The sequence below is a fragment of the Chiloscyllium plagiosum genome, unplaced genomic scaffold (assembly GCF_037043375.1).
Source record: "Chiloscyllium plagiosum isolate Xiang-an unplaced genomic scaffold, Cpla_swu_hap1 HiC_scaffold_1, whole genome shotgun sequence".
Taxonomy (NCBI): Eukaryota; Metazoa; Chordata; class Chondrichthyes; order Orectolobiformes; family Hemiscylliidae; genus Chiloscyllium; species Chiloscyllium plagiosum.
In genome coordinates, this window is record NW_028270139.1 from 123,620,217 (window position 1) to 123,645,328 (window position 25,112).

General features: G+C 39.0%; 1 protein-coding gene across 18 annotated transcripts in view; it reads right to left on the minus strand.

Annotated features, from left to right (window-relative positions):
• nedd4l (NEDD4 like E3 ubiquitin protein ligase) overlaps positions 1-25,112 on the minus strand; it is a 497,553-nt gene that overhangs the window by 206,438 nt on the left and 266,003 nt on the right. The window contains exon 1 of one of the 18 annotated variants that reach the window (XM_043678444.2): positions 16,910-17,002. The exons of the other annotated variants lie outside the window; for them this stretch is intronic. Coding sequence (XP_043534379.1) covers positions 16,910-16,987 — 78 coding nt within the window. The 5' untranslated portion in view covers positions 16,988-17,002. Of the gene's footprint in view, positions 1-16,909; positions 17,003-25,112 lie in introns of those variants that run through there. 18 annotated transcript variants of the gene reach the window in all.

A 25,112-nucleotide genomic window follows, 5' to 3' on the forward strand; every position in this document is an offset into this window, starting at 1 on the left:
TCAGTGATTCTATCCTTTTAGTATGTCTTCCTTATTATTATCCTGTCCATAATTTTGTTTTCTCTTTTTAAAGTAACCCTCATATCATTCAGTTCCTTTATGAGAACATATACAAAGTACTCATTTAATACTTCAGTCGTGTCCTCAACTTCAAAATAAATATTTTTCTTTCTAGTTGTTGTGGTTCTGTTCGCCGAGCTGGGAATTTGTGTTGCAAACGTTTCGTCCCCTGTCTAGGTGACATCCTCAGTGCTTGGGAGCCTCCTGTGAAGTGCTTCTGTGATCTTTCCTCCAGCAGTTGTAGTGGTTTGAATCTGCTGCTTCCGATTGTCAGTTCCAGCTGTCCGCTGCAGTGGTCGGTATATTGGGTCCAGGTCGATGTGCTTATTGATTGAATCTCTGGATGAGTGCCATGCCTCTAGGAATTCCATGGCTGTTCTCTGTTTGGCTTGTCCTATAATAGTAGTGTTGTCCCAGTCGAATTCATGTTGCTTGTCACCTGCGTGTGGGGCTACTAAGGATAGCTGGTCGTGTCCAGCTCACCACGAAACGACACAACCAGCTATCCTTCGTAGCCCCACACGCAGATGACAAGCAACATGAATTCGACTGGGACAACACTACTATTATAGGACGAGCCAAACAGAGAAAAGCCAGGGAATTCCTAGAGGCATGGCACTCATTCACAGATTCAATCAATAAGCACATCGACCTGGACCCAATATACCAACCACTGCAACAGACAGCTGGAACTGACAACCGGAAGCAGCAGATTCAAACCACTACAAATGGCGGAGGAAAGATCACAGAAGCGCTCCCAAGCACTGAGTATGTCACCTAGACAGGGGACGAAACGTCTGCAACACAAATTCCCAGCTCGGCGAACACAACCACAACAACGAGCACCCGAGCTACAAATCTTCTCACAAAGGTTTTCTTTCTAGTCTTAATTGTTCCAACATTTTTCTGAAGATTTCTGTTTACACTTAATGAATACTTTGCAAATGTTTGAAAAAAATTGCAATGCAAAATCTATTTCCTATAATTGATGTGCTTGCCTTGTGGCTGTAAACTATTTGATTCCCACTTCTCTTGATTGTAAAAACAGTCTGGTGAGTTATATACCAACAGCAGTATCAAGACCATTACAAAACAGCCATCTGTTGAAAAAAAATCCAACAAGTCAGAAAAAAAAGGTAAAACTGCTGTTTTCCAGAGAATATAGAACATACTAGAAATCTTTTTGAACATTAGCTTGTTAAAGATGGAAGAAAGCTAAGGTCCAGAGTACAAAGTTAAAAATCACAACACCAGGTTATAGTCCAACAGGTTTAATTGGAAGCCCACTAGCTTTCAGAGCACTGCTCCTTCATCAGGTGATTGTGGACCTCCTCCACCTGATGAAGGAGCAGCGCTCCAAAAGCTAGTGCTTCCAAGTAAACCTGTTGGACTATGACCTCGTGTTGTGTGATTTTTAACTTTGTCCACCCCAGTCCAACACCGGCACCTCCAAATCAAGGTCCAGAGTGTTCAATTTAACTTCAATTGTCAGATTTCAATTAAAATTATAGATGAAGTTTAAGAAAGTCAATCTAGTAAAATAATTAATTCAAAAACTTCAAGTATATTAAAATAAACACAAAATAACCATATTTAGTAATACAGTGCAACCGGTCCATATTGTGACACCAGCTCATGACTTCTGGCTGACTACACACACATCTCTTACATCAATACAAATGAGGAGGAGGCCATTCAATCAAAAATCACCAGCTTTGAAGGGAGTTCCAAAAGAAAACCATGACCCATTGAGAAACAAGATTTGCCTCATCTGTGTTTAAATTGAGCAACACTAATTTTTAAACTTTAACCCCTAGTTCTGCCCCATAAGCTGAACATTTATTAGCTATCCTCAGTATTTGCTGTACCCACATACTAGCCTTTTACAACTCGTGCATTCTTACACCCATATCCCCCTCACTTTCAGAGCTCTGCAAATAAACTTCCTGAGGAAGTGGTGAATGCGGGTAAATTACAACATTTAAAGGACATTTGGATTGATACATGAATAGGAAAGGTTTGGAGGGATATGGACCAGGAGCAGGCAGGTGGGACTAATTTAGTCTGGGTTTACATGGACTGGTTGGACCAAAGGGTCTGTTTCTCTGTGTTCTATGACTCTATTTAGATAACGTGACTTGTCATTCTTTATACCAAAATGGACTTTTCAAAATTCCAGACTCTAGATGCACATCTTTGCCCACTCACTGATTCTATCCTTTTGTAGTCCATGCCGCTCTTTACAACTCACTTTCCTACCTACATTTGTGCCATCAGTAAAGTTGTCAACAATCCATTCCATCCCTTCATCGAAATCATGTATATAAATTATAAATGGTTGTAATCCCAGATGTAATAGCTTGTTAACATGGAAACGTCCATGTATGATTTTTCAGTTTTCTGTTGGCCAGCCAATCTTCTATCATGTGAATACATATCCCCTACATCACTTTTATTTTCCACAATAAGTTTTGATGTGATACCTTATCAAATATTTTCTACAAATCAAAATATAGGACACCCATGGGATCATATTTATCCACAGCATGTGCTACCTCAAAGAACTTGAAGTCATGGTCAAACATCATTTTCCTTTCACAAAATTATGTGGACTCTGCCTGATTACCTTGAACTTATCCAGGCCTGCTCTGATGTCTTCAATAGTAGCTTCTAGCATTTTCCCTGATAGATGTTCAGCTAATTGGCTTATTGTTTCCTAGATTCTGTCTCCTTCCCCTTTTGAAGAAAGGAGTTCAATTTGTTATTTACTATTTAAATTAAAATTAAAACCATGCATCAAGTTTTTCACAAACCACTTTTCTTTTGTAAGTGAAGGATGGGCATGTAGAGCCAGCAATTTACTCAGTTCTACTTCTCTAGGGATGAATTTCGCTGTCCTTTTAATTTCTAGATTCGTCACAAGAATGCTACTCATATCCTCTAGGGGTGACTGTTGCAAAATATTTTTAATTCATCTGCCATTTCTTTATTTTCTATTATTAACACATCAGTCTTATTTTTATAGGACCATCAGTCATTTCCTTAACTCCTCTTTAAATATTTATTGAAACATTTATTATCTGTTTTACAGTTCTAGCTAGCTTTCTCTTGCATTTCAATTTTACCCTCTATTAAATTCTTGACTTTTTCATATTCTATCCAATTTTAGGATCTACTACAGGTAGTTCTGTGATAACATGCATTTCAGCAGCATGATTTGGCTATAACATCGCTGGAGAATTAGGAAATGGTATTTTCAAGAATGCTTACTTCCATCTGCAAGAGCAGAATCCGATAAATTTCCAGTGCGGATCGGTTCATGCACTTCATTCTATGCACGCACCGATATCTGTGCTGAAATCTCTGTCATTCTGCGCACATTCCCATTTTTGTGCCATTCTGCGTATGTGCTGCTGTGCGAAGTCTCTGCGTCATTCTGTGCATATGCAATATCAGTGCCGTTCTGCGCATGCGATGTCAGCTGTCGACAGAGCCACTTTGAGAAAGGTTCTCGACAGACAGCAGCTTTCTTACATTTTTTAAATGTATTGTGTTAAATACATAAATTTACTTTAGTTTCATTAATAATGATGATTTCAACGTTCAGGATGTGCTGTACTGTGCATCAGACTTTTAGTGTTTTTTGAGCGATCATGAGTGATATCTTTGGCTGGTCTGCCCTGAACTGCACTTTTCTCATTATTATTTCCTATTATTTCTATTAAGTGATTTTCAGTTAAGCGAGGTTTTGTTTGAACGCAACTATAGCATTATAGGAGAACTACCTGTATCTGTCTTTAGACAATATGTTTTTTTTTTCTTTTCATTTGATATCATTTGTAACATTTCTAGTTAAACAAGGAAGTTGGGTCTCCCTTGGAATTTTTCTTACTCATTGGAAGCTATCTTCTGTGTATTCTGAATTGATACAACTACTTCTCTATTCTCTTATTTTGAAAACTGACATCTCATTTAACTTCATTTCTCAACGATGTTTTTACAGAATTGACTGCTTCCTATATGCATCCATCTGCTAATAGTTATGGCTTATTAACTTTTGCAAACTGTTCTCTCTCTCCCTCCCTCTCCCTCCCCCTCCCTCTCCACCCTCCCCCCGACATTGTCATTGGCATCAGCTGTTCCAATTGGCTTAACATATAAAAAGTAGTTGATCATTCTTGGGTAAGCCAAGCATCATGTGCCCAATTTCAGATTGGTCTCTTCAGGACAATGAGCTTCATCCTGGTTTTTCTTTCTATTATCGCCTGACTGATACCGTAGGAATATAAAAATGCAATAAGGGACTTTTGTGGTGCAATGTAGTGTCCCACTGCTGGACCAAGAGGCCCAGTTTCAAGTCCCACCTGCTCCAAAGGTGCGATAGTATTACCAAACAAAGCTAATTTGGAAAATATCTACAAAGAAAAAACACATGCCAGAGACCCTCCTCATTCTCTTGACGAATTTAAAACATGTCAGGAGCTTGGGGCAACATCTTCTGGCAGCTGATCCAGCGTTTCAGATCCCCACTAAAATAACAAAGCACCAAAGTACTTTATGTCTGATTAAAGGATATGTGGAATCAATTCCATACAACTGATATCATCCCAAATGTTGAATTGATACATCTAAAAACTCTAGAGCATTCTAGAGCCTATTATCATCTTTTAATTAAAATCGATCCTTTGTGAATGTGCAACAATAATTGCAGAGGCCTGTAACTTACTAAAAAGTCACAATGCTTGAAAAGGGAGTGTCACATTGTGGCTTTGAAATTGTTTCACTTCAACGGGCTTTTATAAAACATTTTGCCCTGCCATTAAAGTGCATATCTCAGCATCTGTTTATTTTGACCTGAGGCAGTGTGGTACTTTATATGAATATAATCATGGAGGCTATAGTCAACAATCACATGCTGTTTCACTATCTTACTGATCACGATTGAACCAAATATAATTTAATACAAGACTTGTTTGATCATTGCACATAACTAATCTTAAACTAATTAGTTAGTAAATAAAGTAAATAGTCTGATACAAATATTACTCTGGTTTAAGAACTACATCAGATCCAACAGTCTCTTTCTTTATCCTAAGAGGTAAATTTGTCAAACTGTACCTTCAGCACAGGACTACATCTCCAGCTCAGTTATATCGCATAAAACCCTTACAGTGCAGAAGGAGGCCGTTCACCCCATTGAGTCTGCAGCGGCCTCTGAAGAGCATTCCCCTGCCCCAAACCCCACCCCGTTCCCCATAACCCCACATTTACCATGACCAATCCACCTAACCTGCATATCTGTCGATTGTCAGAGACCCAACAGAAATCCACTCAGACACAGGGAGGACATGCAGTCACCCAAGGCTGGAATCAAACCTAGATCGCATGGCGCTGTGAGGCAGTAGAGGTAACCACTGCGCCACCGTGCTGCCCTTTCTTCTCTCTTCCTTGGGATACGTTATTTACCATGATCAATTATAAATGCACCAACTCCCACTGCTACTTTGACCCCATTTCATTGCACCTGCTCCTTGTAATACTCCATTCACCATTACGCATATCTAGAAAATGTCACCTCTAAAATTTCCAAAATGTCCACATTTTCCTTAATCATTGTGGTTCTATTTCCCTCACTTTTGCTCTCACACTATTCTTCCTTCCTAGAACCGTGATGCTCCTCATTCTCCCCGTGTATTCTGCCAACCTCCTGGTAAAAGATTATTTTCTGTCATTTGTGCCACTTCCTGCATGATGCCACCAACATAACTTTCTTGGCTATAGTGTCAGGAGAAATTTGACTTTTATTTGAACAACATGGAAATATGAAATATGAAATCTCAGTTCTTTGCTAGAAGAATCGAGATAGAACACTCCATGGCTTAAAATATGAATACTTACATCATAACAGCTAGACAAAACAAACTGACTTAGATGAAGACCTATATTCTAACATCCAGAATCAACACAAGCCAAACATAAATTAAACAGGCTGGTTATGTGGTTGATTATAAACTATAAGCTACATATTAAATGGTAACAACTGAGACAGATCCTATGATTTGGCTCAGCAGTCACTAAGTCCTTCATGTCAGCTACTCATCCAAGGATGTAGACCAAATGCTCGGCCAACAGCAAATACAGCCAAGGCAAGATCACAGGCACAATCTTCATCAAAAATGGCACTCACCAACAAAACAAAATCTTCTTGACTGACATTATTCCGAGACTATAGAAACAACTATCTAGCATAAGCCTTCTTCAATTTGCACTGTGCCAACATGAACTGCGACAACTGAACTCCGACGACTCACTGTCAAAGGGGCAGGCAGTTTAAAGGGAATGAGAGGAAAAACAAGAAAATTAGAATTAACCTCTAATGATGAAAATTGCAGTAAAAATTTAAAAACTTATTTGACTCACTAATGTCCTTTAGGAGAGAAATTTGTCACCCTTACACATGTAGTCTAGCCTGCACGTGATTCCAAACTCTCAGCAAAGTGAGTCAAATCCAAATTGGCCTAGCAAGGCATTCCCTTTGATTAATCTACAAAAATATCTCAAGACCATGTGGCACTGGACTAATGTTCTGAAGAAAGGTCCCTGGATCTGAAACGTTAACTGTGCTTCTCTCGACAGATGCTGCCAGAACTGTTGAGCTTTTCCAACAATTTCTGTTTTTCTTTTTTTTGTAACACTACTTCCATTTATATTTCATTGACATCCATCTTTTGATTCATTTGTCCCATGACCATCATGTTTTGCATTATACTAGCGTTCCTTTTGTCAATTCTTCTCTGTGCAAACTGCAAAGCTTTCCTTTTCCTTGTTTAAAAAAAATTGTCTAGAGGCCATATTGGCCGATGGTGGTGGTGGTGGGAGGGGAGGGGGAGGAGGACTTTGTCCCAGTGTCCTAGCCAATATTAATGTCGCAATGAATATTGCAAACACAGATGATTTGGTCTTTATCAGACTGCTGTTATGAAGACAAAAGTTGTTCACAATGTTTCCTACATTACAACTGTGACTCCACTTCACAAAAGGTCATCAGTAAAATATACAGAAAGTGTTTTATAGCTAATAGTCATGCAAAGTGCTATTTAAATGCCGATTTTTCTTTTTCCTTTGAACTATGTTTCTAAGAACAAAGAAAGAGGAACAAAGAAAATTTACAGCCCAGGAACAGGCCCTTTGGCCCTCCAAGCCTGTGCCAATGCAAATCCACTGTCGAAACCTATCGCCCAATTCGTAAGGATCGTATCCCTCTGCTCCCTACATACTCTTGCATCTGTACAGATGCACCTTAAACAAAGATGCATTCTTACTTTTTTATTTATTTATTCACATCATTCCAAAAATTGAAGCAGTGCTTTGCCAATGATATAAGTTTGCAACGCAGATTCACAGTCCTGATTGCCAGTTTCTCCTCCCCAGTGCTTGTACTCTGATTAACTCCCAAAATCTACATTATTCTAATCCAGTGCTCCTTTTAAGACCTATTGCCATTTTATTTCATTAGTCACAGGAGCATCCAGCGCTCATATCAACACTGCGTCCAAAACATACACATTTGGAAATTTATTTTCAGTACTGTTCTCCATTTATTATACCCATTAATGGGTTAACATCAGTTAAAATCTGAGAATAAGTTATTTTCTTCCCACTGAGCAGCTTGGTCTGTCAACAATCTTGTATTTTCCTTCAATAGGTGAGATTTATCCCAATTCCAATATTCAACAGTCCTTACTTTTAAACTGTTGTTATATTAAAACATACAAACATATGAAACTCAAAAGAAGAAAATAACATTTGGTCCACTGAGACCATCCCATAGAATTGTGCTGCCATTAAGAATCATGACCTTAATGGCTCTCAGCCCACCAGCTGTGTAATATCCACAAAATGACAATACACATACAATAGTCATCAGTCAGCTTCACAGAAAATAAACAATTGCAGGATATTATCTCTGACCCTTGAAAACCATCAAAATGAGTTCTAGTAGGTCAGTGTAACCAACAGCCCATGTGTATTCTGGCCAATGTTATCCGAAGTCAGGAATTCATCCATATCCTTTGAACACAAGCAATGAATCTGTACTCACTGCACAAACATGGAACAAGTTCACAAAACTCAACCACCATGTGCGAAAAGAATAATATAGTACCTGACCTCAATATTCCTATGTTTTGTAATGCATTTGGCAGTCTCTTAATTCTACAAGACTTTTTTTTTTAAAAAAACTACCACAATCAAACCTCAGTAAAATTAAAAGATGGCATCCGTGATGCTTTGTACACTGACAGTGTCATCTTTGTGACTTGAAACCAAATTTCACCCTCAACATTCATCTCAATCAATCAGCTGCCAATAATGCAGGTCTCTGACCAGTTATCGGACAATCATGTTGTTATCCTCCAGTCACATGCTCAGTAGCAGCAGTGTGCACCAGTGACAAGATGCACTGCAGAAATTCAACGAGGCTTAGATAGCTCCCTCCAAACATAAGTACCACCTAGAAGGTCAAGGGCAGCAGATACATCGGAACACCACCACCTGATATTCCTCCTCTAAGTCATTCACCATCCTGACTTGGAAATATATCTCTGTGCCCTCATTGTTGTTGGGTCAAAATCCTCGGATTCATTTTCTTGTGGCATTGTGGGTCTAACTAAAGCATACGAATTGCAGCATTCGAGAAGAAAGCTCACAAAGGACAAATTGGGACAGGCAATAAATGCTTGTCCCATATGTGCATTAAACATTAATTCCCTCTCATCCTCAGTACCACCTTTAATCCAACAAGGTCAGTAGGCAATTGAGTGTACTCACTATTCAAACACCCTGACAGAACTCCAGAAGTGATCCAAAAGAGCCATTCTGCCACCAGCAATGTAACTTAGCATATATGTAACATATTTAAGCAATGCTTTCACTATGTGCATGTCCAGGTTAAACACTGAGGTTTGGATATGACAAGTCCAGCTTGGCAAATACCTGCTGCATACTTTGCCACGGAGAGTGAGCAGCCTTGACTGCTGTTGGGTCAACAACAGAAGGAGCAATTGGATGGTTAGGCCATTGTCTCTCTTTGCCTGTTTTTTTCTTTTGAGTGCAACAGCATTTTGTTGAACAAAATAAAAAGCAGAACAAACAGGCTATTCGACACAACATGCCTGCTTCACCACTGAAAACTACAAAAGGTTGCTTCTTCTTTATACATGTTCAGGATGTGGACATCACTGGCTGGATTCATATTTACCCGCCATCGCTTCAAACTATTATTGAGAAGGTGGCAGTGAGCTGTGTTCTTAAACCCTGCGTGGAGGGAGTTCCTGGGTTTTGATTCAGCAATTGTAGTTTCAACTAGGGTAGCCTGGGGCTTGGAGGGGAACTTCCATGGTGCTCTCGTGCACCTAAAGCTCTTGTTCCTTTAGGCAGTGGAAGTCAAAGGCTGGAAGAGGCCTAAGAATCCTTAATAAATTGTTGCAGTGGAAATGTCCACACTGTGCATGGGTGGTAGAGTGTGTGAATGCTGAAGATGGTGCAAGGGCTGTCTGGATAATGTTGAGCTTGGATTTTGTTGGAGCTGTGCTCATCCAGGCAAGCAAAGAGAATTTTATCGGACTCGTGACTCATCCAGTGAAAATTATTTTTTTTATTGCTATTAAATCATATTCGATATGATATCATCGCTTTCAATTTGCCCCATTTATTTCCAAATTTAAATATTGCAATATCTGCTTTTAACACCACTGCTGACATTTATACTTCAGCTTCAACCCTGCATGTATTTGGTGAGTTTTATTTTTCTTCTCTACTTTTAGAATGGGTGCAACATATTTTTGATCTCAGATGCTGAACCTAGAATTAGGCTGCCAATTCCCTGAAGCTAGTTTCTAAACTTAGCCAAGACGTCCAGTGTGTGTCTGAGTGAGTGAGTGAGTCTGTGTGAGAGTGAGTGTCTATGTGAGTCTGTGTGCAGGTCTGTGTGAGAGAGTGCGTGTCTGTGTCGGGCTGTGACAGACAGTTGGATATACTTGAAGATGCCCTCCAAAGAACGGGTATGATGCTCCACTCATCGACCGCCAATTCCAATGTGCGACAGCGAGAAACTGTAACGACCTGCTCAAGAGACAGACAAGCTGCAACTGACAGGATACGTCCAGTATTTCCCATGCAGCCGAAAAACTACGCCACGTTCTTCCCAGTCTGCAACAGGCTGGATGGAGGTGTGGTATGAGTGTGTGTGAGTAATAAGTGGTTTAAGTCTGTGAGAGGGTGCATGTGGGACTGTATTTGTGAGCTTATGAGAGAGGGTCTATGTGACCGTAGAGAGTGTGTGTGTGTGTGTGTGTGACCTGTAGTATGACATGAACCCAAGGTCCCAGTTGAGGCTATCAGCCTCTGTTCGACCACTTTGTGTTGTTGCCGGTCCCAAAATCTACCTTGCAGGATAAATCACCTGAAGGTCTGAGGTTGAATCTCCCAGACCACTGAAGTGTTCTTCAACTGGGAGGGAACACTGTCTATTGATTGTTGTGCAGTGTCCATTCATCCATTGCAGTAGCCTCTGCTCAGTCTCACCAATGTACCATGGTTAGGGTATCCTTGCCTGCAGCGTATGAGATTGACGATGTTAGCCGAGTCACATGAGTATCTGAGTGGGTGGTATTCCCATGTGTAATGGTGGTATCTGTGTCAACACTCTGACATGTCTTGCAGTGTCTGCTGTAGTAAGGTTGTATGATGTTGTCCTGAAAGCCGGGCAGCTTGCAGTGAACAAAGATCTGTTGAGGTTGGTGGTTGTTTAAAGACAAGAAGTAGAGGTATGGGAAAGGTCTTGGCAAGGTACTCATCCGCATTTATAACGTGTTGCAAGCTAAGAAGAACATGGCATAGTTTTCCGGCTTCTGGGAAATACTAGACTCAGTTGCAGCTCATTTCTGTCTCTTGAGGAGGTCATTACGGTTTCTCGCTGTGGCACATCGGAAGTGGCAGTCGATGAGTTGAGCATCATACCCGTGCTCTGGAGGGCATCCTCGAATACGTGCAAGTGCCCATCACAGCCCGACACAGACAGACAGACACACACACACACGCAACCCCCCTCCACACACACATTTGTACTTGCAGAATTACATTTTATTTTGCTCAAAAACTGCAAGAAAGATTCTATAAATCTCTTTCTTAGATTAGAGTCGGTCTAAACATTGGGGCACAGAGTCTCACACAGGGCAGCTCACTCCTTAAATGCATTATCTGGACCAACATAGCACCTATTGTTACATTTCACTTCAGAATTTACATATGAAATAACTAAAACCCACATGGTCATTCTAAAAGATGAGACTTAAACAATCTAAATCTTTTTCAATATATATAATTTCAGTTACATCACATTGTAAACTTTTGCTATAAATTCTGTGTCCTGTGTCCTATGATCTTATACTCCACAACCACCTGAAGGAGCAGTGCTCTGAAAGCTAGTGCTTCCAAATAAACCTGTTGGACAATGACTTGGTGTTGTGTGATTTTTAACTTCATCCAGGCAAGTTCAGGACATTGTATCACATGACTGACTTGATGGCTTACAGTTGATTAACAGGTAGGAATTGAACCGGAGTTTCTCAGCAGAAATTGCACGTCTCTGACCTTAATGTATAGCCACAGATTTAGATGGCTGGTCAATCGTAATCCCAAGATGTTGAGAGCAGAAGATTCAGTGGTAATAATGCCATTGAATATCATGAGGATATGCTAAGGACCTGTTGGGTGAACTGAACAAAAAGGACAGAGGAACCTTTTAAATGCAATTAAATTAATTTAGTTGAAATGTGATTTTCGAAGTGGACTTTTGGCCAGACCCAACTACTAGACAACTTCATGTGAGGAGAAAACCCAAAGGCCAAGCTGCAGCTTGTTTATTGAGAAGTAATAACACTTATACAACTTGAAAGGAATAATGCCCAACTATCTGACACTTTAATACGCATCAGACACATAAAAGTGTACTATCATCTTTCACCAGAAGCACTGGAGAGTAATATGTTAGCTCTCGCAAAGATTGTGAAGCATTCTTAAGTATGAAACTGAACTATAAAGTTCAAGAAAGCAAGGAAACAAACCCCAGTCTGTGCAGAGAGAACTGATCTTGGTCAGAACTGTGTTTGGTGCATGACAATAACCCCAGTACTAATGAATAATTGAAGAAAAAAAAACTACAAATTCTGCTCAGAATACCTATAGTAAATACAGAGAATCACTCAACTACTGGAGATTATATCAGAATCAACTGTGTTGGTCACGAGTCTGTCAACCAATGGTTGTTGAGGGTCATTCAGCTTGCACAGACAGACAGTCCAGATTGAATTTCAGGAGGCAAATCAAAATTGGAGTGTATGATTATTTTATGAAGTTACCAAAAATAAAAGTAGAACCATGACAGCTTTTAATCCCCTTCTAATCCCAAATGATCATTTATTGACAACTCTAAATTGTCAGTACCTCACTTTGAAACCCATCTGTACATCACAACAGTAAACAAAACTGCTTTCCCTGCTTCCCTTTCACCCAAGAAATTCCAAAACTGCAGTTTCTTTTAAATCAAACTTATTTTCATTGCTTTTTATTTATATTTTAACTCTCACTTGTTCTCAGTTAAACAGGAGTCACTGATGTGGCTAAATGGGACAGACTCTGGGACTCAAACGCCACTATTCTCACAAATTGTCATCCAAGTTTAATATTTTAAAAGTACACAAAATGCCCTAATATTCCTGATTTTCAGATCCAGACTCAGAAAACATGGCCAAATTTCTTTACCTAACAGATTATTATTTGTTAGATGTAATTAGAATCCAGAGCTGGAAATGTGTTGCTGGAAAAGCGTAGCAGGTCAGGCAGCATCCAGGGAACAGGAGAATCGACATTTCGGGCATAAGCCCTTCTTCAGGAATGATCTCCAGCATCTGCAGACCTCACTTTCTCCGTAATTAGAATCCAGTTCTAGGTAAACAGTTATAAACCATCAGCTTATACACTGTAAATTAAAATTTTAATTCCTTTATAAATGTCCCCTTGCACAGACAGACAAGGAAAAACAAGTTCTGGGTAGTGGAAAACTTGGAGGCAGTTCAGTTGTTGCTGTAAACAAAGTAAAACACTGCAGCTGCTGGAAACCTGAAGTAAATATAGGGAATACTAGAAAACCTCACCACGTCTGAAAGTATTCATAAAGAAACAAAATTAATGTTTTGAGTCTAGTGTGTCTTTCTTCAGAACTGTTGGTTCCTACCTGTAGGGTTGCTAAGATGACCGTTTTGCTGGTCAGAACTTTTCTTAATTCTTCAGATGTTTTCCAAGATACACAAGGAGACCAATTTACTTTTAAAAGGTCTCTGACTTATCAGTTAGAAGTCTCAGCTTGCAACAACTGTTGAAGGAAAGATTAATTGGCTTTCTTCTGGTTTAAAATAGGTTTTGACTACAGAGAACAAAAAGAGAGTGTTTATGCTGTTGGAGATCAAAACACTTCTCTCTCTCGAGTTCCGACTCCAAGTTGTTCAGTTAACTGAACACCCATCGCATGGTTGTCGTCAGGCAAAAGCTTCTGATTTTAATAACTGGTCACTAGTGCATAGATTTATTTTTGCTACCTAGACATATCTATGCCCAAACCCTCAACTCTAATTAATTTTCAACCACTTCAATTACTGCTTGTTCAACCATTGTAATTACACAATGCTTGCCATAAGTATTATAGAGTCATACAGTATGGAAACAAACCCCACAGTCCAACTAGTCCATGCCAACCATGTTTTCAAACTAAACGAGTCCCACTTGATTGCATTTGGCCCATATTCCTCTAAACCTTTCCTATTCATGTGCTTATCCAAAAGCAAATTTAAATATTGTAAATGTACCTGCATCCACAATTTTCTTTGGCGGTTCACTCGACACACTAACTACTCCCACTAAAAGAAAGTTGCCCCTCATTTTTTTTAAAATCTTTCTCCTCTTACCTTAAAAATATGGCCCCTAGTTTTAAACTCTCTCACCTTAGGGAAATACCTTTGCTAATTGCTTTATCCTCGATGTTATAAACCTTGATAAAGTTACCCCTCAACCTCCTACACTCCAGTGAAAACATTCCAACTTATTTTTATAACTCAGGTTACTTCTTTTTCAAAATATGCAGCCATCTTTTAAAAGTAGTAGTTTTAACAGGTTCTGTTCCCTTTCAGCCCATAATTTAAACAAAAAATCTCAAAAATAGAAATGCATACTGTTTACAAAAATGTTAACTTCTCCATTCCCACTACAGATGCAATTTGATCCTTTGAGTATTTTTGGGACTTATTTCGCTTTTAATATTAGTCACTGCATGGAAAGAGTTTTGGCGGAAACTTTACAGAATGAATTTAGAGAGATACAAATCTTCCAACAAACAGAAAGCAAAAGAAAATTTGCATACTTCCTTCATGTAACTGATAAAACACATGTAAAATTCAAGACTTCCTTGAGAAAATTCAATTTATACTGAGACATTGATATTGAACAGTTTTCATGGTAGCATGCTATGTTTCAGTACTACTACCCACATATGATCATTTCCGCATGAAAACAAACACTTGGTTATGCTGAACTATCACTCCTGACACTGCATTTCTCATTCTTTTTCAAGCATCCTGGACAACAAACTTCACAAACAACATGATACCTTGTTGGAACATGTAATTTAATACATGACTGAAACTATTTGCTGTTCCAAAAAAATGTTGTCCAAATTAGTTGATAGCATTGTATACAACTGAACGAGCAAGGTTAATTAACAAACCTAATGTATTTGCAGTCAATATTCAGTACTGCAAAGTGTGTAATTCTGTTCAAAGTAGTTTTTTTTAAACCAAAAGAGAAAATACTGGAAAATCTCAGCAGGTCTGGCAGCATCTGTAAGGAGAGAAAAGAGCTGACGTTTCGATTCTAACTGACCCTTTGTCAAAGCTTTTTTTTGAAAGCAGCTTTCCCAAAACAAAAAAAAGTTACATCAATGCAAGATCAGGTATCAACTTGAAACTTTACCTATAGCCAAAGTTTTCAGACAGCAGCATTTATATGAACATACAAATCATGAGCTGGAGTAGGCAGTCTCTTCATCCTGCACCACCATTAAGATAGATAATGGCTGATCTGATTCTATTTCTACTTCTGCCTAATTATGATAATTTTTCAAGATTGATCAGCGATGCAAAGCTTCATAAATACCTGAGAAAGATGGTTATTTTAAAGTTTAATGTGTGCGCAAAATGACAAACATTTTAAAAGATCAAATATAAACCCTTTTACAACTCAATATAAAGACAATATTTTGCACATAAAGTTATCTATAAAAGCTAACTTATTGGCAAATACCCCTTCGAAATATTTTTAACTCCTTTCCAAGAATTTCACTTGAATGGTTTAGATTCGATAATATTTATCTACTAGTATTTACAGTTTAAAATATGTCCCGTTTTCTCTACAACAGAATGAAATTTATTAACTGGTATCACCTCCAAAGGACTGGCAGATGATATTGCTACTCATAGACGAGGAAGGAACGTGAACACGTCTCAAAGCTCAGAAAATTAACATTACTTTGTCTTAGATTTGCTGATGGTTGCTCTTAAAATTATTTTCTTCTGACATAGTCATTCCCTCTTCTGATTAACTTGCATCTTTTCCAATTCCTGAATAAACCATGTTTATAGAATCTAACACAAGAAACCAGCAAGTTATGATGGGGGAGTGTATTATGGTCAGCTAAAAAGTATAATTAGATTTAATTGGCAGATGACAATTTTAAAAATGTGAGCCCTGAAAGAGAAAGTATTCCAATATTTTAGGGCAAGTTATTTTTGCTTTCCTCTGAAAACTCACATCCATGATAACTAGAGGTTATCGAAACAAATAAAAACTTAATGCAATTTTTCTTCAGACTTCTTAAGGGTTTTCCAGCCAACAGATTTTATTCCCCAGCTTACTGTGTATAGTCTACTGAACAAACAATGTATAATGTTTTACAATTTGCTCCAAACAAATTGCTGCAGAAAATAACCTTGCGACACCTCCATCTTAAGTGATAAGATTTTCAAAACAACTTTCCAAATTGCAATGCTTGTGACACATACTTTAAACTGGTGAAATGCTGCCTGAACTGCTGTGCTCTTCCAGCACCACTAATCCAGAATCTGGTTTCCAGCATCTGCAGTCATTGTTTTTACCTCGTTGATTTTAACTTCTGTAATCAGGCATTCCTCACTTCAGGGTTTTCTCCAGTTCCTCATTTGAAGATGTCAGATTCAACTAAGATCAATTTCAAGAAAAACTGAACTGAATTATTTCTAATACATCAAAACACATAAATCAAAGTTAAACTGAACGGGCCTCATCTTGCTGAGCATCCAGCTGACACCAAAGTGCAAAATCAAGGGTGTGAGGCAGAACTTTTCCTTCCTTTCAGTACTGCAAACAAAAACACTCATATCAATTAAAATCTACTTCAAACCCCTGAAAATAACTATTAAATTTGCAATTACTGTGCTTCCTTTCACTCTCGCTTTCAAATCAGATTTTTGAAAGAATGCAAACCCAGGTGAGAGTTCAAAAAAATCACGAACTTGACTACACCTCTGTACACCTGAATCTATCCCCATCTTGGCAAATAATTCAATATTAAGATTTTTTTCCCATCAGCTACCCCTGGCTGAATCACATAATACTGTACTAACATGTACTTATTTAGTAAAATACATGTGACTCAAGCCAGGAAGTAAGCAATTCCCTATCTTATTTCACAATACTTACTCACCTGTATTGATTCTCCTCTTTTAGGAACAGTACCTTGATTCACTGGATCAGCTTTCACAGAAACATTGCTGCCTTTCATTATCAACAACAATGCATCTAACTCACGAAGCTCAGTCTGTCACCAAATTTGTACTTACACCCACTTTTTAAGTTGTAATGAAATGATCTATGGCTTTAGTAGTCTTGCTATCAATGATCAACTGAAGGTTACAGACTGAACCAGTAAAGCTGGTTTATATCAGATGGGAATGCAGACCTTGAATAAACTATGCAAATGAATACAAGTTTGAAATTTAACCCTTCAAGAAATACTTTTGCACCAGTATCAACTGGAAAGATCTTTAGTCAAGGACACTCCTTTGTTCTTTATGTTACACATAATAAAATTTTCAAAAGTCAGGGTTTGTCACCTGCACAAATTACCTCTAGCAAGATGACATCTTTTAAAGTCAGGTTTTTGCATCTAATATTAAGAATACTTTCGTGAGAAATGCTCAAAATAGAGCTACATGCTGGGGCACCAATCCTCCTGTTCTGTGATTTCAACAAAGTTTTATCTCCAATTCTCCACAAATTCCCAATCTCAGCCACAACATTCAATTGGTTCAATCAGTGCAGGTGGGTTTAGGTCATACCTGCTGATTTATTAACTTGTTAAAGGCAATCATCAAACTACCACAAATCAGTTCATGTGATACAAAAGCAAACTACTGGGGATGGGTTCAGAATTCTTTATAGTTGAAACACATCCTCGAATTGAAACGTCAGATGTGCTCAGTTTCTTGAGCATTTTCTGCAATTGTTTCAATGCTTGATGTGGTGTCTACAGTATAAAAGAGCTAGTCACTTCCACTATTATTCAAATTTGAATGTAAGAGAAATTAGACTGGTCCAGGATGATTGGATGCTTTAACAGATTGCTGCACAAATTCTACTGTTTATTCATTTTTCCTTAATCTGTTGACTAAATTACATTCTTGAAAAAGGGTCACTGGACCTGAAATGCTGACTCTGCTTTCTCTCAACAGATGCAATGAATCATAAAACAGAACAGCATGGCACAGGAACATGCCCTTAGGCCCACAATGTTGTGCCAAACATGAGGCCAAATTAAACAAATCCCTTCCGCCTGTCCTAGATCAATTTCCCTCCATTCCTTGTAAATTCATGTGCTTACCTAGAAGTTCCTTAAACATCACTATCATATCTGCTTCCACCACCACCAAATCCCTGGAAGCACGTTCCAGACTCCTAACACACAATGTAAAAATATTTTCCCCTCCCTTGACCTTTTCCCCTCTCACCTTAAATGCATACTGCCTGGTATTAGACATTTCAACCATGGGAAAACGATTCTGACCCTCACCCCTATCTATGCACCTCATGATTTTATAGACTTCTATCAAGTCTCCCCTCAGCCTCTGCCACTCCAGAGAAAACAACCTAAGTTTTTCTGGCCCTTTCTTATAGTTCAGAACATCTAATTCAGGCAGCATCCTGCGAAATCTCTTTTGCATGTTCTCTAAAGTCTCCATACCCTCGCTGTCATGTGGTGACCAGAACTGAATGCAATACACCAACTGTAGCCCACAAAGTCTTAGAAAGCTGCAAAATGACATGCTGACTCTTGAACTCAATTCCCCCAACCAATAAAAGCAAGCATGCCATACATTTTTCTATTTTTTCCAGCAATTTCTGTTTTTGCTACTAAATCATATTGTTATATCCCTGTGATAGAAATTCACAACTCATAACTTTCACATTCACTTTTTGATACGGAGGAAACAGAGCCCTGCATTTCACCCACAGCAAAAACTCAATAAATTGCGTCTCTAGTTAAAACTATCTTTTGGGCAATATGTATTTTAACTACACGTGCAACTTAATGTACTTTAATTGTTTCAAAATTAAATCAACATTCACTTACAATATGTGAAAATGTGTAAGAATATGTTCAATACTCAATTGTGAACTAGGTTTTAGTCAATAATGCTAAAGAAAAAGATCACTTGAATTTTTCAGAAAAATAATATTTCAGACAGTACTTGATAACATTGTTGAATATGCTCGTAAAAATTTAAGGATTTTAGCTGTCATCTTTCTTTTCTTCAAATTTTTATCCTCTTATCCAGCAAAATGAAAAAAACATTAGCCCGAGAATGTAAGCTTATAAATCTGTTGGCAGTAAATATGGGCTATTCACTTTTCGCTTGGCAAATGTTAAGTGAACTTAATTGAACTTAGAAAAAGGACTGAAACTGTTTACAATTGCAGTCTTTTAATATAGTAGTCTTGTGGTGCAGTGGTAGTGTCAGTATCTCTGGGCTTGAAAATTCAAGTTTAAGTCCCACTTCTTTCAGAGGTATCTGATAACAACACCTGAACAGAATAAATTTACAAATAATTTAAATAGAGATACAAAATGCAGGTGCAAGCCAATGCCCCACATTCCTATGTAGACAAATGTGCATAATACTTTAACTATTATTAAATTCTGAATTCCACAAAATGTTGCAGTTCGAGAACTCTTCAAGTCAGGTGAGGTCTCTTGCCTTAATAAACATGTTTTAAAGTAGAGAATTTAATTGTGAGAACTATCAATAATACATCTCCTTCTTCCCGGATATTCTAAAGGAATGGTTGATTATGCAACGAATAAAATGACATTACAGAAGAAGGGCTCATGCCGGAAACATCGATTATCCTGCTCCTTGGATGCTGCCTGACCTGCTGCGCTTTTCCAGCATCACATTTTCAAAACGACATTACAGCCAAGTATTTGTAAACAAAACATTCAAGTTATATCAGTGTTGAAAACATTCTTGATTTTTCAAATGCAAAGAAGTAAAACAATACAGCACTCACTGGGAATGTGAAATTAAAAGATAAAAAGATGGATGCAGCAGCTCAGCAACATAAGACACAGGAGTAGAAGTAGGTCATACAGCCCACTAAGTCGAACTCACCATTCAATGATATCATAGCTAATGTGATAATACTCAGCAAAGAGGATGAACATCTCAAGCAAGAGAAAAACAGTTAATGATTGAAATCAACAAACAAAAAGACACAGATTTCAAATGGTTGCAGATGTAAGTTTGCAAGTACATCACTTTGTTTTATATTTTAGCAGACCATGAGCATCAGGCACACAATTTGATGAAAAGGTTGAGAAAATTAAACATTTGCATCAGTATTTACACCTCAAATAGAATTCAGTATAATCAGCAAGTAAACTTTTGTAAGTCATTAAAACAAAGCATGGACGAGTTGGACCAAAGGGTCTGTTTCCGTGTTGTACATCTCTATAACTCTACGAACAGTTGAGGCAAGAGTTATATCAAGATAGCATTTGAAAGTATGTCATCAGGCAGTCCTTGCATAACTGGATTTCACAGGAAACAGGAGAAAATTCTGGGCTGGCTCTTGTCATGTCTAGCATAAAGGAATGCAGTTATTCTTGGTGGGAGCCAAGCACATCACTGCAAGAGTTCTTCATTTTCGGGAGGCACAGTGGCTCAGTGTATAGCACCTGGGACCCAGGCTTAATTCTACCCTGGGGCGACTGTGTGGAGTTTGCACATCCTCCCTCTGTCCTTGTGGGTTTTCTCTGGGTGTTCCGGTTTCCTCCCACAGTCCAAAGAACTGCAGGCTAGGTGGATTAGCCAAGGGAAATGCAAGACTACAGGGATAGATAGGGGTGTGGTTCTGGGTGGGATACTCTTTGGAAGGTCGGTTTGGACTCGATGGGCTGAATGGCCTTTTTCCACACTGTAGGAATTCTATGATAATCTACTGTCCCAGGCCAAACGTAATGCTGCTTTCATCAATGACCTTCTCTGCATCAGGTGATAAATAATGGGAGTGTTTCCTGGTTGTTTCATTTTACATACAGTTTAAGAGAGAGACGAATAAGTCTAAAGCAATATTTTACATTGAGTAAGGGCAATTATGAAGGTAGGAAAGTAGAACAAGTGAAAATTAAAGTACATAATTGCACGAAGATGGATGCAGGTCAGAAGACTGGAGAGAATACTTTCCAAAAAACCAAATAACAAAAACATGAATAAGGAGGGAAAAATCAGATGAGAGAAAGCCTTTAATAATCGTAACATTTTTACTGAACAGACCGACCTCCAGTTTCCAGCTTTCTATCTCTCTGCATCTTTGAATAAAATAATTACGTTACATTCAAATCTAATGGATCATCCCCTAATTTAGGGAATTTTACAATTAAAATCAAAATCTAAACTGTCTCACTAGCCATATGTTTTGCTCCTTGATCAATGACCTTCCCTTTATCATAAGGTCAGAGGTGGGGATGCTTGATGATTGCATAATGTTTAGCACCACTCACAACTCATCAGATACTGAAGCAGACTAGGTGGGCGGCACGGTGGCACAGTGGTTAGCACTGCTGCCTCGCAGCACTAGAGACCCGGGTTCAATTCCCGCCTCAGGCGACTGACTATGTGGAGTTTGCACGTTCTCCCAGTGTCTGCGTGGGTTTCCTCCGGGTGCTCCGGTTTCCTCCCACAGTCCAAAGATGTGCAGGTCAGGTGAATTGGCCATGCTAAATTGCCCGTAGTGTTAGGTAAGGGGTAAATGTAGGGGTATGGGTGGGTTGCGTTTCGGCGGGTCGGTGTGGACTTATTGGGCCGAAGGGCCTGTTTCCACACTGTAATGTAATGTAATGTAATCTAATCTAATCTAATGTCCAAATCTAGCAAGACCTGGATTATATCCAAGTTTAGCCTGACAAGTGACAAGTAATATTTGCACCATACAAGTGTCAGGCAATGATTATCTCAATCAAGACAGAACTTATCGATCAGCACTTGACAATCAATAGCATTACATATGCTGAATTCTCCATGATCATCCTCCTCTGGGTGATCACTGACCAGAAACTAAACTGGACTGCCACCCAGCCAAATGAATATTTTGTGTCAACATTCACCAACGAGAAGGAATTGGTGAAGAATGATCTCAGGAAAGGGAGTGTAAAATTTCGAAGCCAAGTTGCTTTAAAAAGGAAGAGGTGCTGTGAGTCTTAAAGTCAAGATAGGTAAGTCCCTGGGTCATACAGTCATGGAGTCATAGAGATGTACTGATATGAAGATGTGGGGTGTACAGTACCTTTAAAAGAGTTAAAAGCAATAGAACTACCTGACAGAACCATGTGTTCTGAAACAAAAAGATACAATGGAACATGTGCTCCAGCTACTGGGGTAGCTAGGGTAGCTGGTTGCCTGGAAATGGCAAAATAGATTTGAATTAGGCCAATCAGTTTAAATTATACACCAAGCCAGTTTGAATTTAGTATATTGACAATCTTAAAAGCCAATGACACAATCTGATGCTTTGGGGGTATAAGACCGGGGAAAATTGAACAGTCAAGAGGAGAACTGCCAAGCCAACAACATCTGCACACTGCCCAGAAAAATAGCTCTCTTAAAAGGTACCTTTATCAATCAATAAACTGTGAAGCAGTATCCCGAAGGAGAAAAGAAGACCTAAATACAGAGAAGAACAAATTTTGAGATGAGAAATTTTGTTTGTTGTAAATCTTAATCCGGTGGTGGGGGGGGGGGGTTATCAGACTACTATCATATAGGGGAAAATCAAAGATAGGTTAGAGGAAGGAATTGTAAATAGTCGTTAGTTAATTATTCTCTGTTATAAGTTAAGAAATAAATTTGTTAATTTTTACTTTAAATAGTCCTTGGCCTCTCAAACTTCCACAGATTATTGCACAGGATAAATCTTTTCTGTGTTGCAGATTTAAATTAAGCAGGAGAGTTTACCCCATGTCGTAACAAGCATGGAAAGAGACCCTTCGGTCCAACTCATCCATGCCGACCAGAATCCTAACCTAATTTAGTCCCATTTGCCAGCACTTGGCCCATATCCCTCCAAACCCTTCCTATTGATAAACTCATCTAGATGCCTCTTAAAGGCTGCAAATGTACTAGCCTCCACCACTTCCTCTGGCAGCTCGATCCATACACGCACCAGCCACTGTATCAAAATGTTGCCCCTTAGGTCATTTTTAAATCTTTCCCCTCTCACCCTAAAGATATGCCCTCTAGTTCTGGAATCCCCCACCCCAGGGGAAAGACCATGTCTATTATCCTATACATGCCCCTCATGGTTTTTTCACACTCTGTAAGGTTATCCCTCAGCCTCCAATGTTCCAGGGAAAACAGCCCCAGCCTACTTAGCCTCTCCGTAAAGCTCAAATCCTCTAATCCTGGCAACATTCTTGTAAATCATTTCTGAACCTTTCAAGATTCACTACATCCTTCAGAGAGCAGGGAGACCAGAATTGCATGCAATATTGCAAAAGTGACCTAAACAATGTTGTATACAGCCACAACATGACCTCCCAACTCCTAATTTCAATGCTCTGACCAATAAAGGAAAGCATATCAAACACCTTCTTCACTATCCTATCTACCTGCAAATCTACTTTCAAGGAACTATGAACCTGCACTCCAAGGTCTCTTCATTCAGCAACACTAAGTTTATAAGTCCTACTCTGATTTGCTTTTCCAAATTTATTGCATTTATTTAAATTAAACTCCATCTGCCACTCCTCAGTCCATTGGTCCATCTGATCAAGGTGACCTTCTTCGCTGTCCACGACACCTCCAATTTTGGAGGCATTTGCAAACTTACTAACTATACCTATGTTCAGAATCCAAATCATTTATATAAATGATGAAAAGCAGTGGACCCAGCACCGATCTTTGTGGCACACCACTGGCCACAAGCCTCCAGTCTGAAAAACAACCCTCCCTCTGTCTTCTACCTTCGAGCCAGTTGTGTCCAAATGGATAGTTCTCCCTGTATTCCATGAGATCTAACTTTGCTAACGAGTCTCCCATAGGGAACCTTGTTTAATGCCTTACTGAAGTCCATACAGATCATGTCCACCACTCTGCCCACACAAAATCCTCTTCATTAATTCTTCAAAAAACTCAATCAAGTTTGTGAGACATGAGTTGCCACGCACAAAGCCATGCTGACTATTCCTAATCAGTCCTTGCCTTTTCAAATATATGTAAAACCTGTCCCTCAGGATTCCCTCCAACCACTTGCCCACCACCTACGTTAGGCTCACTGGTCTATAGTTCCCCGGCTTGTCCTTACCACCCATCTTAAACAGTGGCACCAGGTTAGCCAATCCCCAGTCTTCCGGCAACTGCCATCTGTGGAAGAGTGTTCTCAACATCAACCACCCTTTATTAACACCTCTTCTGAATGGTCTGGCCCTAGTTCTCAGACTATGTCCCTCAGTTCTAGAATCCCCAACCTGTGGAAATCATTTATCTTTAGATCTGTTAGTATTTTGAAGACTTGAATCAGATCATGCTTTCTGAATTCTAGATTGGTCTGATCTCTCCACAGAATTTAACCCCTGAAGTTCAGGTCATTCGTGTAAGCTTATGTCACTCATACTCTCTCCAAAGCCAATATATCCTTCCGAGGATGTGCTGGTCAGAGTACTCCCAGTCGAGTTAAGCTAAGGCTTTAGCGGTTGTAGCATAATTTCTACATCCTTGGCCTTCAGTCCTCTAGATATTAAGGCCAGCATTCCATTAGCTTTCTTGATCATTTCTACACCTATATGTGTCTACGCACCTGAGCCCTCTGTAGAAGTAGGTTGCAAATGACTGAGGAACATGTTAATTATGGAATTCTCAACTGAGGAAAGGAAAGATACGTTGGATGTAATTCATCCAAACTCCAATGCATTGATGGTAACTCGCACCAAGTCCAGTCCATCCAACACCAGTATGATAAATTATCTGCAACAGCTCTTAGGTTGGCTAGGCTTTCATCTTAATATTCTTACCCTGGTTTTATAATCTCTTTTTGGGCATCATCCTTTCTTTAGCTCAGGCATTCTGCAGTACCACAACTACTTCATTATAGCTTGTTCGTAATCTTGGATTGATGAAAATCAGATATAGGAGATAATGAGGACTGCAGATGCCGGACAGTCAGAGTTGATAAAATGTGGCAATCGAGAAAGCACAGCAGGTCAAGCAGCATCCGAGGAGCAAGAGAGTCGATGTTTCGGGCATAATCCTTCATCAATCCAAGATGAACAGCCATGTCTAAATTACATCATACGTTCCTGAAACATTATCTCTTCTCAGCTGACCAAAAACGTGGAAACTTTTACCATGCATAAA